This window comes from Erigeron canadensis, chromosome 2 (genome assembly GCF_010389155.1).
Source record: "Erigeron canadensis isolate Cc75 chromosome 2, C_canadensis_v1, whole genome shotgun sequence".
In the NCBI taxonomy this organism is placed as follows: domain Eukaryota; kingdom Viridiplantae; phylum Streptophyta; class Magnoliopsida; order Asterales; family Asteraceae; genus Erigeron; species Erigeron canadensis.
Genome location: NC_057762.1, coordinates 31,276,449 through 31,294,764, shown reverse-complemented (window position 1 = coordinate 31,294,764; position 18,316 = coordinate 31,276,449). Strand labels below are relative to the sequence as shown.

Genomic DNA, 18,316 nt, shown 5'->3' with positions numbered 1-18,316 from the left:
TTATGGAAAAATAAGTTGCAATTGTCATCAATTTAATCATTTTATATGAATAAAGTACAAACTCTAGTTACTTCGTCAGCTATACATTGTATAACCAAAAGCTCTAATCAAACGACTCACACTTACAGCTCGCACCACAAGCTAGTTTTGAGTATATATATATGATTGACAAACTAGGAAGATGAAAGTTGTAGCTTTTTATTTGTATAATGTAATATTAGCTTTTAACAAGAATTTTAACCCGGGCGTTGCCACAGGAGACATATCGCCGCCTCATCATGCAAACATACATCTAGCATTACCCAAATTTGGACACTTAAAGTTTAGTATAAAAATTATAAAGTAACGTATAGATAAAGTTGAAAAAACCGAGAGTTCGATAGTAAAAGTTAGAAACCTTACAATAACAGATAAAAAGTAAAAAAAATAAAGATTTGATGATTAAAGTTAAAAACTCAAAAGTCAATTGGTAAAAATTAAAAACTTTGTTACTTAAGTTTGTATAAAAATGTTAGACTAAAGTCAAAAAACTAAAAAGTTAAGTAGTAAAAATAAGAAGCTCTAAAAGTATACAATCTTAAAAAAAATAAATAAAATTTTTTTTTATAAAAAAGACAAAATAACTTATGTCAGCATAACGTCAGCATGGTACACTGTAGCTAAGGGGAATATGAATTGTTATATTTATATAGTTATTCAAACATGTACTTTTGGTCCATGTGTTATCATCCGATTTGTAAGAATTGTCCAAATTTTTGCAAAGTGGTGATTTTAGTCATGAAATCATGTTTTGGTTGCAATATCAGTTTATTTTGACATTGGATTAAGTGTATGAAAATGTAATTAACTGTGGCCAAAAAGTTATAGAGATTTTATAAGTTCATGCACACAATAATTTTTTGGTCATAGTTAATTAAATTTCCATGCACTTAACCCTTTGACATTCACAGTTTATAGATATCACCTGCCACATCATTAAAACCAACGTCATGTAGCGGTGTATAAGTTATAAGAAGTAGCGTACATAAAATAGATTAAAAGTTAATCACATAGAATAAAGATTTTAAAAGTTTGATACGCACAATATAGCAAAATTGTTGGTGATCCGTACACAATCATTTTTTAACCGGATATCATCAGACATGTTTTAAAATATTGTACGCTACAATAATATGAAACATGTTTAGTGATACGCAGTTAAAATTTGATTTTTATTCTCCATCACAATCTTTTAAAAGTCTATCTTTAGAAAATTTTTTAATCGGTGTGTTGGTCAAAGGTTGTTTAGTGGTTATAAAACTTAGAGCAACTTTACCGGATAAGACATAAACTTTGAACACTTGGCTAGCTAGTTATCTATGCTAATGAATGATTTTCACAAGTACATTTAACAATCCTAATGATTGCGAGTCTTTCATGGATATAAACCATATATTTTTATGAGCTTGGATGACTATAATACTTTTCAAACTTACTTAAGACTCGATCATTCAAGCATAGTTCGAGGCATTACATAATTATGAAATACAAAATGCACCAAATTAATTCAAAATACAAAGAAAAGCATTGATAGATTGGAAACATGATATTACCAAAAGGGGAAAAATAAGAAAAAAACATTATTGACTTTCTTTAATATATAAGAAGTTGAATGATCAATATATATATATATAATTATTAAAACAGTAGGAATCTGAATGATTATAGAGGTTATACAACTCAAATATATTTTATAATATTGTCACATGGACTATAACTTATGTGGCATCCCCATATTTTTTTATAATATTTTATCTTATATATTTATATTAGAATTAGAAAATTAAAATTAGATTAGAATATTAAAATAAAATAAAAGTACATATGATTATATAAAAATAAAGATAAATACAATATATAGAAAAGAAAATAATATCATACAAATTAAAGTAAATATGTTGAAAAAGTTGTTCGACATTATTAGTTTTTTTTGTTGCAAATATCATACAAAATATTGAAACTAAAAAATACAAAAAAATTAAAATAATATAAAATTCTATATAAATCTTGGATCAAAATTAACAATCTAATTTAATTAAATTTTACAATATAGGAAACGATTACTCATCAATCATCATAGGTATGGACCAAAATTATCGTCCAAAATTTTGGAAATGATATGAAAAACAACTCCAATGTTTTTCTAACTGTAACTTATATAAAGCAAAAAATTTTTTAATTGTTTCATGTTGTGGAGTTAGAATAAGCATGCACAAGTGAGTCGGTATTCTAGAATGAGTACATCGATTTCAAGGTAATTAATTCTTTAAATTAACGTAATGTGTAGACCCGTTTATAATCCATTTTTTTAATGATTTAAATTTGTTGTAATACTATGATTTTTCTTTTTATTACATATGTTGTGTGACAAGTTATTTATAAATTTAATTTTTCCAGGTTGTATATGTCTCATCAAAACAAAAAAGTGATTTTGCAACTATTAGATGATTTATTATCCACAAATTATAACATAGTCAACTTTAACAAAATTAATCTATACAATAATTTTTTTTACTCATGTATTTAAATAATTATTTTAACTACTGAACATCGTACGAGTAAAATACCTAGTATATATATATATATATATATATGGTACGTCGTCCATGCATAATATATGCAACATATAATTAATCACGTACGTGTTACAAGAAGTTTTAATTCATTAATTTCAAGTCAATGTATACATTGTTCTCCTCATCCATATTTGCTTCTTAAGCAAACATAAGTACAACAATATCTATAGAAACACATGAGCTAATTAACAACGACCTAGCTAATTGTCACAAATATATTGTTTTCTGCATATATATCATGTATATTGAGCATAAATTCTTTTCTGTGTTTTGTAAACTATTGGTTATGAAGTCTGCGGTGTTAACCATCCTAATTAATTGAGTAAATGTTATCGATCGGTTTTCTTGATCCATGGACCTTAGTTAATCCACTGATAAAAAATCTATGAATGGTACAGTAGTAATGTCGTCTCTTCCTTGTAGATGAGTAGTAGTTTCTTGCTCTACCTCGACCTCGTCTTTTCTCTGATGATGATCAATAACTTCACTCCCATTAGACTCCGTATTTACAGGGAGGAAGTTGTAAAACTCCACGAACCGGTCTCTTTTATCTAGAGCAAAAATAAACATATCAACCCAACTTAACATTAGTGTTATAGTTAACGTAATGATTGCATATCTGCATGCATCTAAGTAAACTTTGTTACTGTATTTAACAATGTGTAATCAAATTATTAGAGATGGCAAGATAAATAGTAGTACGAGTGAGGTAAAGATTTGTAAGTGTTTCTATTTGAATAAAATAATCAAGTATAAGTCGTGTTGAACCACTACTACAAGAAAAAACTACAATAAGAGACAGTTCCGATGATATAATGCTCACAGAAATGGAGAAAAGGGTTTTCCCATCATGGGTTTTCTCTGTAATTGGAGTTGGGTACATGCAGAGACATGCTATTGAGTCCAAATTTGTTGTTAAAAAAAAACCTCTTTTTCTTGTAGTGTAATCTACTTTAGATACGAGTATGTTAGGATATATATTATGAAAAACTTTGAAACTCTTTAATTTGATCTAATAGGCCAATGTAGATGCATCCAAATCATATGGTTTCTTGATCTCTTACGTATAATTTATCTATGTACGTAACTCGATCGATAGAGATTGACGCATATATTGTTCTAGTTAATAATTTAGGTTAAATTATACCTTCATCAATCTTGAATTGATGAACCGCCAAAATATTCTTGGAGAGTTGTAGATGAGATGCAAGATTTCTCGAAAGCTCAAAAGGGAAATTAGTGTATTGATATCTATTTTGTGCAAATAATGCATGATGATCAATAGCAGGAGTAGAAGTGGTTTTCCTATGCATCCTTGTGGACTTTTCACGGACCTTTCGAGCCATGATCACATGCCAATGGTTCTTCACTGCATTATCAGTTCGACCAGGGAAAAGCTTTGCAATGTTAGCCCATCGGTTTCCAAATTCTCGATGATATGCTAGAAGTCGTTCCTCTTCTTCCTCCGTGAATGGACTTCGGTTTATCTTTGGGTCTAGTTGGTTGAACCATCTTAACCTACAACTTTTACCTGCATATAGGCCCCCATAAAAATCCAGTTCATGATCATTACAAAGTTATAAACTTATAATAACAATTTCATCTGTTAATCATATCTAACCAAAATTTGATATTGTTATTGTGCTTGTTTGATTAATTATGCAAAGTACGTATATACAATGAAAGTTAATTTCTTTTATAACTATAAATATTCTAAGACATTGCCACTTGTATATCAGTTTTGCCACATCAGTCAACTCTTCTAAATTGACACACCAACTGACACATTTCTGCCAACAGCACATCGATCAGCCCTTCTTATCACTTTGGTTAAGATCCGGACAAGAAGAAAAGGGCCGGATTAAGAGGGTGGACTCACAAACGCTCTCTTCACTAAGTACTCTTTGCTTTACCACGATCAAAAGGGTTGGCTTAGGTGACACTCGACAGTTGAAGCTGTTGGGAGCGGTCTAAAGATCCATTAAAAAGTAAGGGGCGAAATTTGAATACTAATTTTAGATTTAATTTAACGATGCATTCCAAATAAGTTGCAAAATTTGAAAACCATAAATAGATCGATAATAAAGAAACGAGAGATAGATAGAATAATAGTTTAAGTAAATTAAAAGTTGCATATATAAATTGATGATCATCCAATATATTAATGTTCATTAACTAATAATGAACAAATTAATAAAACTCAACCTGATCTGCCTTGGAGCTTCTCGGCAATAGCGTTCCAATTATGAGGACCGTATTGTTGGACAAGTTGCCGCAACTTTTGGTCCTCAGTCGGCCTCCAATGACCACGGCTACACATATCGTTTATTAATTGGTAGGTGGCCGATGATATATATGATCAATCAATCTATTTAATTTTGGAGCATATATATATATATAAAGCTAGGAAGATATATATATCAAATGTAAAGATGAATGAATTGAAGAAAGGAAAGGAGAGAGGAAAGTATTGGAAGCTAGGAAGGTTAATTAATGAGAAAGAGAATTATATATATATATATATATATAATGAGAGAAAATGATAGTATTTGATATGATATTTGATATGATAGGGAGGGAGTTGGTTTCTGTTAAGAAGAGTGTACCAGAAACTGATGCAACGTCTAGGCTAACTAAAATTTACATATGGCATTTTTTTCTATGCATGTTGGTACATCCATCCATCATACACATCTCACACTACTACACAACATTTATCTATATATTTATATTTATATTTGTGAGAGATGCATGAGAGAGCTAGCTATATATAATATATTAGCTAGATATATAGATGAGAGGGGGAGAAATGAAGAAGGTTGCTTGGTGGGATGAATTCCGTTCTCCTTTCAACGTCTTTCCAAGTTTCTAACCTACAACGTCTACTTGCAAACCACCTTTTAAGTCTAACTATCATATATATATATATATTGAAAACATATTATATTTATTAGTAATAACAAGCTAGAAAACAATATTATAGTTAGGAATTAATTAGTTTGTACAGTTATTAATTAATCATAAGTCGTAAAAGAAACAAGCTAGCTAGTTAATTAATTAGGTATATATATGCTATATAGTTTATTATGATTGTCATATATTATACTATTGTTGTTATAATTAAAAGTCATTAGTTATTTAAAACTATAAAATAAAACAAGTATTAAAGTAAAACAAATAAAATAATAGGTTTCTCTTCACTGAAAATCACTGTGCATCATGAAAGTAATCGTGCATCAATTGCATCGTGAATCTTCGTGCATCAATTTAACCATGATCTAAGGGTCAAGATCTTGTTTTATTTGTTTTACTTTAATACTTGTTTTACAATACACAACCCCTACCTATATATATTGTTAGTGATTTGAGTATCGTTGTGGTTGTAAAAATGTGATATACACTTGTATATATATATATAGAAAGCAACATAATTTAAATTATCGAATCGCTAACTAGTTGTTAAGATTTCAATTCGATCATAGCTAGATCAAATAATTTATTTCAGCGAAAACTTAACAACAATTTTATAGATTAAAATTATTTAATAAGACGAAAAAATGTACGTATATATATTCACAAGAATACAAAACGTATTGAACTAATCTAAACTTATCGAATTTTAATCATGCTAGGCTGATGCAGTTATGAGAGTCTTTATCAGCTAATTAATAATCAAGTTTGAGTGAAATTGCCTAGGATTGATTTTAAAGTGTTGTTTTTACGTTAATGTAAACTAATTAAACCAAAAACATTGTTTGGCAAGTTTTAACAGTTTCAAGAGGTTGGTTGATTGGTAAAATTAACAAAATTAGTCATGAAATACTATACAGATTTGATTACAACCTAGCTTGTATTACAAAGAGGCAAAAAAAAGATATTTAATTTGGAGAGGTCGATCTAGAGTAGATGTGCTTGTGCATGCTCAATTATATTGTATTACGTACAAAGAATGTTATGCCTTCATAAATCGTCTTGATTTGTAGTTCTTTATAACTTTATTAATATAAGAACGGTAAGGCCGCAAGAATACTTCTTTGCATCTCAAATTCTTTAACTTGATACATATTTGCATATATCTAAAAAAACGTTAATTCATAAAGAATGTAGATCCATAAAGTTGATGCAAACGAATCCAAGATTGATACATAATTAAGACAAAAAGTATGATTATTTCGATCTAGGCGAAACATTTAATTAATGATACTAATATAAAACACACATCTGATTTTATGGATTTTCCATACACAAAAGTGGTATTTACTGTTATTCTCGCCATATTCTTAAGTTCAGGTTAGATGTATATATTTGGTTGAAACTTTATATTAATTAATTAGGTACCCAAAATTAAACTTTACATATATATATATAATAATATTATTTAATATATTTAATACTGTAATTCTGTACGTACGTTATATCTATACAATTCATCACTCTCATATTCATCAAGTATATATATATGGGCCGCACCAGTATTGAGAAAAAATAATATGTTAAATTAGGCGGCCGTAATTAATTAGGTAGACTACTGAAATGTAATTCCACAAGATTGTTGGGATATGTAATACTAACACAACACACGTGCACATATATAAAAGATGAATATATATATATACACACATATGTGTGTATATACATAATACATATATGCGCGCATGCATGCTCCCTTCCTGATCAATCTATATCCATGAGACACACAGACACGTATGACATACACGTACATTTACATGAATGTATATATGCATACATCTTTACATATATATACATGTACATATTAGTTGAAAAGACTCGTCTCATCCAAAGGAATTACTCAGTGAATATGTTGATTTGAAATAAAATGAAGCTTGCTCAATGAATTTGTGATTTGAAATAAAATGAAGCTTCCCCGTAAACGACTTGTCGCTTTCCCGGCCTGAATGCCCCTTTCCTTCGCTAAAGAAGGCTCTTCGGGGTCTGTCTTTCAATCTGACTGGACAAATTAACAAATATATATGAGTAATTCAAAGGATAAATAGAAAGATTTTATAGGATTCTTTAGTTCCAAATTTTTATTAATAATCTAACGTACATTTTATTGTAAAGCTAGATTAATTGCATTTATATGTTCTAAGCATGTACCCATACATGTAGTGAGCTATTTAATTTCCTCCAATTTGTATAGTTAATTGTAGTCGTTGTGCGGCCGGATAAAATATTGATCACTTTAATTAATTTATAAATATGTGTATATATATATATACGGTATGATAAATATATTTCCCACTCTTTGTCACTAACTTATGTATGCATGCATACATAGCATTTGATTGTATACATAATTAAAGTAATTAAAATGAATGGGAAAGAAAAAAAAAGGAAAAATAGATAGTAGTGATAGATGATGTGAGGTTGGTAATGTAGTTAGAATACGTAAAGATGTGTAGTTTGTATTAGGTCTGGATCACCTTTCAAACCTAACTAACAGGTTAGACCTTAAACTCTCCCCAAGCATGCTTCCTTTAGAATTTATATAAAATATATATTTTGTTTCTTCCTCTTTTGGCTAACTAACTTCAAAAGTTATCTTCCACAATTGTCTATAACTAGTATTTAATAATATTCATTTTTTCATTTGAGAAATTAAAAGTGCTTTTAACCAATAAGCTAGGTGGTCAAGGAAGTTTGTGGATACGTACTTATGTGTTGATCGAATTGTTATTATGTAAGAATTAATGATGGGTGGTGATGATGGATCGTATAGACGGTAAATGTAAATTTGGCAACGAACTAGCTAATGAACCCGGTTCAACCCGGACCGTTTAATTAAAAAGTTAAAACCAAAAAGTATATAGAAATGTGTATGTAATATGTTGTCGATACATTATAATTTGATATGGAGATAACAACATATTTATAAAGATGAACATTAATATATAAAACCGATTAAGGTGATGAAAGGGTAAAAGAATTACGATAAATCAATGGTAGATATGGATTTAAAAATAAATAGTTAAGATAAAGTCGATTATTTTTCATATTAATTAAAAATAAATAAATTAAGGTTAGACAAATGATATAAAAAAAAAATGAGATACATAAGGCCTAATAAAAAAATATATTAAAAGAAAACAAAAATGATTATGGCATTATATATATTTAAAAAATAGTTTAGAAAAAATGTTGTCATGCCATATATAAAAAAAATTTTAAAAATAATTTTGTTTTATTTATGTAATAGAAGATCTTTCTACAACAACCTAAAATGTAATGTTTTTGGCACATAAAGAGCATGTTTGTTTAACTTTTAACTTTTTTTTTTTTTTTTTTAAATGTATGTATAAAGTTCTTCCACCATAAGTTCATCATGCTCCAAGATTTTCTCAATTTTCTCCTTAAAATTGTTATCGTATATTAACTTCTTTCATGAAAGTTTTTATTTTCAGCTTTTTGACACAAAATTTTAGATTCTCGTATTTATGTCGACACTTTACGGTTTTAGCTTTAAACATTCAGTTTTGATTAATTTATTATGTTTCATTATATGTAGCATTCTTTAATATATAATAATTTTGAGAAAATAATTCGTACTGCACCGCTTTACCTATCTTAGATACTGTCATGTTAAAAAAAGTTACAAATTAAACTTTTGAATTTGATAAACATACAAAATCCCCCCTAAAATTTACATAATTCCCCCCTAAACTTTACATAATTCCCTCTACTTTACCTAAAATAGGTACTACATGCTTTACCTAACATTTTTCCAATAATTTTTATAATTACATCTTACGTTATGTAACATTTAAAATAAGGATTGTATTACATCAGTCATTGTCAAAATGTCATCATCTACATCAATAAAGTTATTATTTTGTTATATATTTTAATATATTTTATTATTTCAGATATGTTATTGCATTGTTACATGTTTTGTTGTTTTCTTTTAAATTTGGGTTTGAAAATTTGACATAACTATATTTATATTACACTAATATTGTTATATATTGTTAATATCCAAAACTTTGTAGTGTAAATATCGTGTTCCACAACAACACGCGGTAAAATGACTAGTAGATTTACTAAAATTTAAACTTATGTATACGTATATATAATTGGACACAAATTCATTTATTTACTGTTTATTTTTTTTGAAAATGTCATATCATTTTACTCATAATATTAAATTACACGAACATCTATTATATATAACTTATAAATTATAAAAATACTCAACTTACCTCCATATATGTAGAATGTAATAAAAACATGAATTTTGTTAAATACGGTCTTATGGATTGTATGTAAGGTGTATAAAGTAGTTGTTAATTTACCATGAAATTTAAAAGGTAACCTTTTGATATTGAAAGTATAACTTTTTTAGTCCATTTAACTTTTTTTTTTAAATTCTATTGAAAAAATATGAGTATTAGCTTATTATTAATTTGATTTAGCACACTACACGAGGCATTGAGATCCTCGAACTTTATAAGTGAAGTTGATGAATTATAACCATTGGATCTATATCAATGATTAAGATTAAAATGTCATCTTTGATTCTTAACAGTTTATTTTAATCCAATGGTCAAGATTATCTTAACTTTACCTATAAAGTTGTTTGAACTTTAGAGAATCTATCCTTACACAAGTGTTTAATATGAATGAGAATCTTCTAAGGTTACTTTAAATTTGCTAGTAAAATTGTAAGGATTTTAACCTTTGAATCAAAATCAAAAGTTAAGATTATATAATAATTTTAAAATCTTATTTGATTTTAATTCAATGACTAAGATCATCAACTTTATTAATAATGTTGTAATTAACTTTAAAGAATGTCAATACATTTAATATAATAAATCAATAAATTTTTTGTGATACGAATATCACCACACTACACATAAGGGCTTAAAACATTTAAGCTAATTGGTTTAACTCTAAACTCATTTTAGCTCTTAAACATTGGAGTTTAAGGTAATTAGAAATGCTTAAGCTTATGGCTAACATTTTGTCTTCGTGTGTCTTCTCCCGTTTGTTGATGTGTCACGCTGCCATTGGATCACTTCATCATTGTCGACGTAAACAACCCTTAAAGAATTTACGCTACATTGAAATTATATATTTTTGTTAGATTTATATACAAAAAATCATATCATATCATAAATAAATTAAAACTTTTAAATAGATACAAAAATTAACTTAGAACCAGTAGATAAACTTTGACCACCAAAATACATTAACCACAACTAACTAACTAACAAACAATCACCACCACCGGAAAAAATGCTAAACCGTCGTAAACCACCGAACAACCTAATCGCAACAACACTATTAATGGCCTTCTTCATCCTGACAACAACCGTAACAGTAACATCCGCCCGTCCATTTGTGCTCGTCTTATCACAAGACGATCTAAAAGACGGTCCGATCGACGACACGTCAGCAATCACCGAGGAAGACCCGAATTCCGTCACCGATTGGGACGAGTTTGGCGAATCAGATAACAAATCCGACGACGAATTAGATCCTGGCACGTGGCGTCCTATTTTCGAACCTAATAATAATATTAATATCGAAATTAATAATAATGAGAATAATGATAATGATTATTATTTAGTTGTTAGGAAGTTAGTTGAGGCGGTTAGTGGCGGTGGTGAAAGTAGTGTGAGGGTTGATGACGTGGCGGTGGAGATTGAGAAAATGGCCGAGAAAAGCGGTGATCCAAATGTGCTGTCTTTGTTAGGGTTTTTGTATAATTATGGGATTGGGAAAGAGAAGAATGGTGGTAAGGCTTTTATGTATCATTATTTCGCAAGTCAGGGAGGGAATATGCAGTCGAAAATGGCGTTAGCTTATACGTATTCTCGACAAGAGGTAGTTTCGTGGTTTTTGTTTGCTTATTTAATGCGCGTTATCTTTGAATATAAGTTGCTCGTAGTAAACTAGAATTGTTAAGTTAAACTAGTAGCATGTACCAGTCACGATGTCACTATTACGGAGACGTAATTGTAGCTAGATTACATATATGCGATTGACGGACTTGCATAGAAAGATAAGCCTTAGTTGAGAAAAAAAGTTCTTAGTGGACTAGAAAGAAATTAATGACCTTGATATAACCCTTTTTTTTTTTACCTAAATAAATGGAGACTTCTAGAATCACAAGTTTGAATATTTCTAAATCCTACTCAAAGTAGGAATGCTACTCGTTATATAGAAGAGAAGGAAAATGAACCTGCAACTACCTTAGGCTTCCTTTAAGGAAGATGGTTTATGAGAGTATTCAAATAGTGTAAGGATAAGCTTAGGATCCCGACCCATCTCTAAGTGTAAGGTAAGTACATTGATTTTGGTAAACTTAGGTATACATCTGCTTCACACACGCAAACCATCTCTGTTTCAGTATATATGCCATACTTGTGTGTAGATATTTGTCTACTTGTGGTGATTCCTTTAAGTTACCATTGGTGAACTAGAGTTACTGACTTTTGATTAGTGGCTTATCGCCTTCTGGTGCAATGTTCATATGTAGACATGTGCTTATGATTTGGGTGTCTGTATGTATTTTTATCCTTATTGTAGTGATCTTTCAGCTTCATATGAGTTTGAGCACTGAACTATATAATTATTGACCTTAGGCAGTTATCTGCTCATGTGTAGACATGTTTATTATGTTTGTAATTTGCAATATTGTTGGTTTTGGAGATGGGGGTATTTGGAAAGTATGCCGGGTTAAATCCCTAACGGAGAACCATTTGAGCTGTACACTGGATGACTTCTTACCTGAGCTCTGCAGCAGTATAGTGTGGGCTGCAGGCGGGATTGGGTTTGTGGGAAAATTAACCTTTTGGATTTATGTGATTATGTGACTTTCGAGGAATAATAGCGTTGCCAGTATGTAATTGGTTTATGATATGCCGGTTCCTGAATGCACTTCAGTTATTTCTATTTTGATACATGATTTGAGGTCATTGTTGCAGCTATATGAGAAAGCAGTATTATTGTATGCGGAGCTAGCTGAAGCAGCTGTTAATAGTTTCCTGATCTCAAGAGACTCTCCAGTAATTGAGCCAGTTAGAATTCACAGTGGAGCAGAGGAGAACAAAGAGGCTCTCAGGAAATCCAGAGGGGAGGAAGATGAGGACTTCCAGATCTTGGAATACCAAGCCCAGAAAGGAAATTCTGTGGCTATGTATAGGATTGGCATATTTTACTACTTTGGATTAAGAGGAGTGAGGCGTGATCATGCCAAGGCATTGTCGTGGTTTTCGAAGGCTGTGGATAAGGGTGAACCTCGGTCCATGGAGCTTCTCGGGGAAATTTATGCAAGAGGTGCCGGAGTCAAGCGTAACTACACAAAGGCTCTTGAATGGCTCACCCTAGCATCCAAACAGCAACTTTATTCAGCTTACAATGGGATGGGATATTTATACGTCAAGGGTTATGGAGTGGAACAAAAGAACAACACAAAAGTAAGTTTACTGAAACAGTTAAACTTAGAATCAATATAATCTGTTCTGTGCATGCTGCGATAATCTGTATTGTTTCTTGTGTAGATTTAGTTAGTTTTGTTGCACTTGTTTGAATTTGTCTACTGTTTTTATTTTAACCTTTGCGAGTAGCGTACTTCCTTTAATTAACTTTTGAGTTTTGATGAGCGCCATCTGTAGCCTACCTAGTATTACAGGTGCTAGGATTGTAATCATTGTTGTTAGCAATGAATATCGTTTTCCCATTTCTAACATCATGAAGTTTAGCTGATATTGTAGTGGTTAGGTTACATTTATAGCAAATAAGATAGCTATGTCTCAACTTATTATTGCATGTCATTTGAGGCAAAGAGATGTAAAATTGAGTTATTTTGTTGCTATGCAATGCTTTTCAAATACAGGATTTATATGAAAATTGTTAGCAATGATGCCAACTAGGCAACTAATTTCATATGATAATACTCATCATAAAGTATAATCCAGCTGCCAAACTTTTTTACAATGTGTAGAATCACAGAGTTTTTGTAAAACTGATCTCACCAGTTATTCATGGTCAAAGTCTAGATTTGCTATTTATTCTGTAACAAAAGGATTATATGGTATTCTATACCTGTTGAATAAAGCTTCATGAGGGTATACGGAACAAGTATATTGTAATAAAATTTCTATACCAGATCTTCATTTTAAGTTTTTTGGAGTCAGCTGTATGTTAGTAACTGGCAGGGAAAGTGTTAGTTTTTTGGTCCTATGTCCTATCCTTTACTAGCCTCTGTCTGCTACTTTCCCTTTTCGTGACCAGCTGTTTCTATTATCGACCTTATTGGGTTTTCATTGCTGGTTGAGGCCTAAAAATCTTTTTCACCAAGTTCTGTATATTCAGTTTCATGGAGATCACTTTTCAGATGCTATGTTAGATGGAGGAGTTGACATGGTAAATATGATGACAAGTTTATTATTTGATCATTAGCAGCAAGAAAGTTGTGCCCCCTTTGACAGTGTTTAAAGTATATATGTGTTTAAAACTGATTAAAGTATAATCCTAACTGTATCATCTTGAATTTTTATCGGGTCCTGGCTCTTTCAGTTCATTTAATATACTATTAACATAATAACTTAGTGTGGCTTTGTCTCTTCTTGTATTGATTGCAGGCGAAAGAATACTTTGAGAAGGCCGCTGAAAATGAGGAAGCCGGTGGCCATTACAACTTGGGTGTAATGTATCTCAAAGGTATTGGGGTGAAGAAAGATGTGAAACTGGCTTGCAAGTATTTCATAGTAGCAGCTAATGCTGGTCAACCCAAAGCATTTTACCAGTTGGCGAAGATGTTCCACACTGGTATTGGGCTAAAGAAGAATCTTCCAATGGTACGTTTAACGTGTTCCTTCTGGTATGCTTTAGTTTGTTCATTTGTTATGTTTTTATTTGTCACTTCATATATTCTCTTTTGCTTCACATCCCAACTTTGTCTAAACTTGCTTCATGGTGATACATTGTCTTGCTAATTTCATAGACAGTTCAGGGGTGCTTAGATGAGGGATGTAATGGTAATAATATGATTGATGGATGGTTATGGCCTTATGGGGTATAACGCCTTGGCCCTTTATCCAAAAGTTGGTAGTGAAGCAGTAACCAGCAAATCGAGGGGGATGATTTCAACTACACATTGCATTACTCACCATTACCTGTATCATTACCCATTTTCTACCAAACATGCCCTTATGGAAAGTTAAGACTTTTAACCCTAAGGCCAGGAAACACCCTTCAGGCCATGGATGGACCAATTGAGTGCTTAAAAGTTAGAAGGTTTCAAAGTTGGACCAGTTGGCTACATTTAGCTACTGTTTTTGTGAGTCTGCTAAAAATGTCCAATTTTGCCGTCTAAAAGTTAGAAGGGTTTTCTGTTTGCTCTTTGCAAATATGAATTGCATGATAGATTCATTATATAAAGATGACACCCCCTCCTCCAGAATGTTCTAGACCCACCTTGGCTCAAGCTTTATTGGGCAAGAGGTTGCAACTTTCTTTTTGGATGCATTAACTTTTGATGTTATATTTTATTAAACTATTCACAACTTGTATTCCAGTGAAATTGATCGCAGTGTCTAAAGTTAGTTTGTTATTTTCTTTTTTCTCGTTACCACTCTTGCGTTGACTACATATTCACAAAATACAACTACTAATCCCTGCTTATTACAATATTTAATTTTAGGCCACATCTTTGTATAAATTAGTTGCTGAGAGGGGACCATGGAGTTCCTTGTCTAGATGGGCGTTAGAATCATACCTAAAAGGTGAAGTGGGGAAGGCTTTCCTATTATACTCAAGGATGGCAGAGTTAGGATACGAGGTAGCACAAAGTAATGCAGCCTGGATTCTCGATAAATATGGTGAATTGAGCATGTGCATGGGTGAATCGGGGTTATGCACGGATGCTGAGAGGCATCAACGTGCACATTCTTTATGGTGGCAAGCCTCTGAGCAGGGTAATGAGCATGCTGCTTTGCTAATTGGAGATGCATATTATTATGGCCGGGTATGTTCTTTTATATTAGGCAAATTGCATAGCAAAGTCAATTACAGCATTGGTCAAATAAATATTAATCAGTTTGCAGGTGCCACATCTGTAAAAAATTAGTAAAACTTGGCCAAAGCTTTCACATGGATTATTTAATCGAGAGTTTTCAAAATTGAGGTGTTGTTTAAAAAATAAATGTTATCTTTGGTCAAATAGCTGGTTACCTAAAAAAGAAGTTGGATCTAAGTTGGGTCACCTTTTTATGCAGACAGCCTTGTCACACACTTTAGATCAGTTGTCTTTAAACAGGCAAAAGAAGTTGGTTACGAAAAATAGATTATGGACCAGTTAGTTACCTTTGTATGTTAGCCGTTTTAAATTAATCTGGAGCTGTTTATTATAAAAGAGTTTTTATAAAAGGTTTTAACTTCTATTGTTTCAAAATTCAGGGTACTGAGAGAGATTATGACCGTGCAGCGGATGCTTATATGCATGCGAAGTCACAGTCGAATGCTCAGGCAATGTTTAACTTGGGATACATGCATGAGCATGGCCAAGGACTTCCTTTGGATCTCCATCTTGCCAAGCGTTACTATGATCAAGCTCTCGAAATTGACTCGACTGCAAAGTTACCAGTAATGCTTGCTCTTGCTAGCTTGTGGGTACGAAGAAACTACGCCAACAGTTTCTTGGTGAGTTTTCTTCTTACAAGATTACCTTTTTGTATTTAAGCCTTTTTTTCTTGAACGTAGGAACACGAGCGTGTAGGGTAATGAATTAAACTTGCTAAGCTGACCAAAAACAGTATTTTTAGTTTTTTCACTTCCGTAAATCAGGTATAAATATTATGCATTTAAAATACACTTTGGACACCTTTTGTGATTTGACCCATCTGTTAAAAATTTTGTGATGCGATTCAAGTATCAGCTTGCATCGTGAATTAGCAATTTGCTTACCCCTATGGTTCATCATTAAGTATTTTTTTAGGGCAGAAATATCTATGTATTATCAACTGTCATTCATTTTTATAGTTTTACCTCTTTTACCAATTTAGGTATCCTGACATGCGTGTTGGTCTTGTGGCTTCACATTTATAACTCTAATTGGGAATCAGTATTATCAATATATTATTTACATATATAATTCGCGTAATATGTTACAGGTTGATTTAATAGATTCTCTACCGGATGTTTACCCAAAAGTAGATAACTGGATAAAGAATGTTGTGATGGAAGAAGGAAACGCAACCATTCTCACCCTTTTCGTGTGCCTGTTGACAGTCCTTTACCTACGTGAGCGGCAACGTCGGCAGGCAGTACCTGCTGCGGGGTTGGCTCCTCCTCCAGGGCCTAACGATAACATTATTAATTAAGTTCTAAATTGTAAAAAGACTCGTGTTTTTTTGGGTGTGGAATTGTTCATGGGAGGGTTTTAGCAGCTGGTAGAGTGTACGTTACCCACAGGATATATACTAAAAATGTTCCAATGTCAAGTGAGAAAACGCCATGCATGGAATTGTCTTGTCTAAATATCTTAGACTGTAAATGTATTGTTTATTTAGATTATTGAGACTTATAGATAGATGATAAATACTCTAATTAAATTTACCCAGGAGGTGTTTGTATGCAATACAGCCCTTTTTTTTTTTAGTTGTTGTTGCTGTTCTATCATGTTTATTTTTATTTTTTAATTTTCACTCATGCAAAGCTACATGAACGTAGCAAACTTCCTCTCTTCTAGGTTGATATGCATCAACTGCAGTATTCATTTGAATCGGGGTCTATCGAACACTCGGCCAAGTTGACAGGCTTTATATTAACAGGTCGTTTTAGTTGATTTCTCTAGAATTTTTGTTGTTTCGTAACATGCATTAAAATGTTACACATAACAAATGCCAGCTCTTTATTTTCAATCACTGTGTATTGCACTTTTATGCATTTCATCTATGGGCTATAGCCCTAAGCCCTTAGGGCTATGAATAGCAAACTCTAATTGTGGAGATTTTTAGTAGTTACAGGTATTCAATACTCGTCAGTTTAGTAACTTTACACAAAGTGGAGAAATCTTGTATACGGAAAATGATTACAAGAGGGAAAAAAAATCTATTTGCCTATTATTGAAGATTAGTAAGCATAGATTAGGATTCTTAAAAGTTGATTAGCCATTGGATTAAATCTAATGGTCAAGATTAAAATATGATATTTAAATCTCGATCATTGGATTTAATCACATAGTGACTTCCTATGTTGTGAGTGCGGAAAATTTTTTCTATTTGACGGTACGCATACTATGTCATTTAAAGTTGCAAACAAATGGACTAACCGAATAAACCTATCCTAGTGTGCAGCCTAAGATAACACAAATGAAAGAACAATATCTTGAATTATACTTTTTAGGATCAACCAAATTTTCCTTTTAGTTTGGGCATGTTAGTATGTCACAATAACCAACACCAATATATACACACAAAATTTAGAGAAAATCGTAATAATAGCCTATTTTCGTTGCGATCGTATCAAAATAGCTAAGTTTTTTTCTTCATATTATCACAAAATAGCCACCAAAATCGCAATAAGAAACCAATTTCGCAACAAGAAACAAAAAATCGCGACAAGAAAGGGCAAAATCGCAATAAGAAACATGTAAATCGTAACAAAAAATGGCAAAATCACAACTCGCAAACCACAACAAATTTTGCTAGATGGTGTTCATTATTTGCTAAGAT

The 18,316-nt window shown here is 31.4% G+C and overlaps 2 protein-coding genes across 2 annotated transcripts; one reads left to right on the top strand and one right to left on the bottom strand.

Moving 5' to 3' along the window:
* Positions 1–2,978: 2,978 nt before the first annotated feature.
* LOC122590156 (transcription factor MYB52-like) lies at positions 2,979–4,935 on the bottom strand. The gene is made up of 3 exons (XM_043762491.1): positions 4,821–4,935; positions 3,763–4,146; positions 2,979–3,166 (listed from the first exon to the last, which is right to left on the bottom strand). Exons 1-3 carry the CDS (start codon positions 4,933–4,935, stop codon positions 2,979–2,981), a joined length of 687 nt encoding a protein of 228 aa, XP_043618426.1.
* A 5,827-nt stretch (positions 4,936–10,762) lies between these two features.
* Positions 10,763–17,240, top strand: LOC122588602 (ERAD-associated E3 ubiquitin-protein ligase component HRD3A-like). The gene is made up of 6 exons (XM_043760750.1): positions 10,763–11,462; positions 12,566–13,057; positions 14,225–14,440; positions 15,286–15,609; positions 16,041–16,283; positions 16,754–17,240. Exons 1-6 carry the CDS (start codon positions 10,872–10,874, stop codon positions 16,961–16,963), a joined length of 2,076 nt encoding a protein of 691 aa, XP_043616685.1. The 5' UTR covers positions 10,763–10,871; the 3' UTR covers positions 16,964–17,240.
* Positions 17,241–18,316: the final 1,076 nt, after the last annotated feature.

Bases quoted from the DNA above. Each gene is read 5' to 3' on its own strand.
- LOC122590156 (XM_043762491.1), bottom strand. From the start codon at position 4,935: ATGTGTAGCCGTGGTCATTGGAGGCCGACTGAGGACCAAAAGTTGCGG. The intron at 4,147-4,820 runs GTTGAGTTTTAT...GCCTATATGCAG, and splicing joins GAAGCTCCAAGGCAGATCAG to GTAAAAGTTGTAGGTTAAGA. The intron at 3,167-3,762 runs GTATAATTTAAC...TTTTTGCTCTAG, and splicing joins TCAATTCAAGATTGATGAAG to ATAAAAGAGACCGGTTCGTG.
- LOC122588602 (XM_043760750.1), top strand. From the start codon at position 10,872: ATGCTAAACCGTCGTAAACCACCGAACAACCTAATCGCAACAACACTA. The intron at 14,441-15,285 runs GTACGTTTAACG...ATTTAATTTTAG, and splicing joins TAAAGAAGAATCTTCCAATG to GCCACATCTTTGTATAAATT. The intron at 16,284-16,753 runs GTGAGTTTTCTT...AATATGTTACAG, and splicing joins ACTACGCCAACAGTTTCTTG to GTTGATTTAATAGATTCTCT.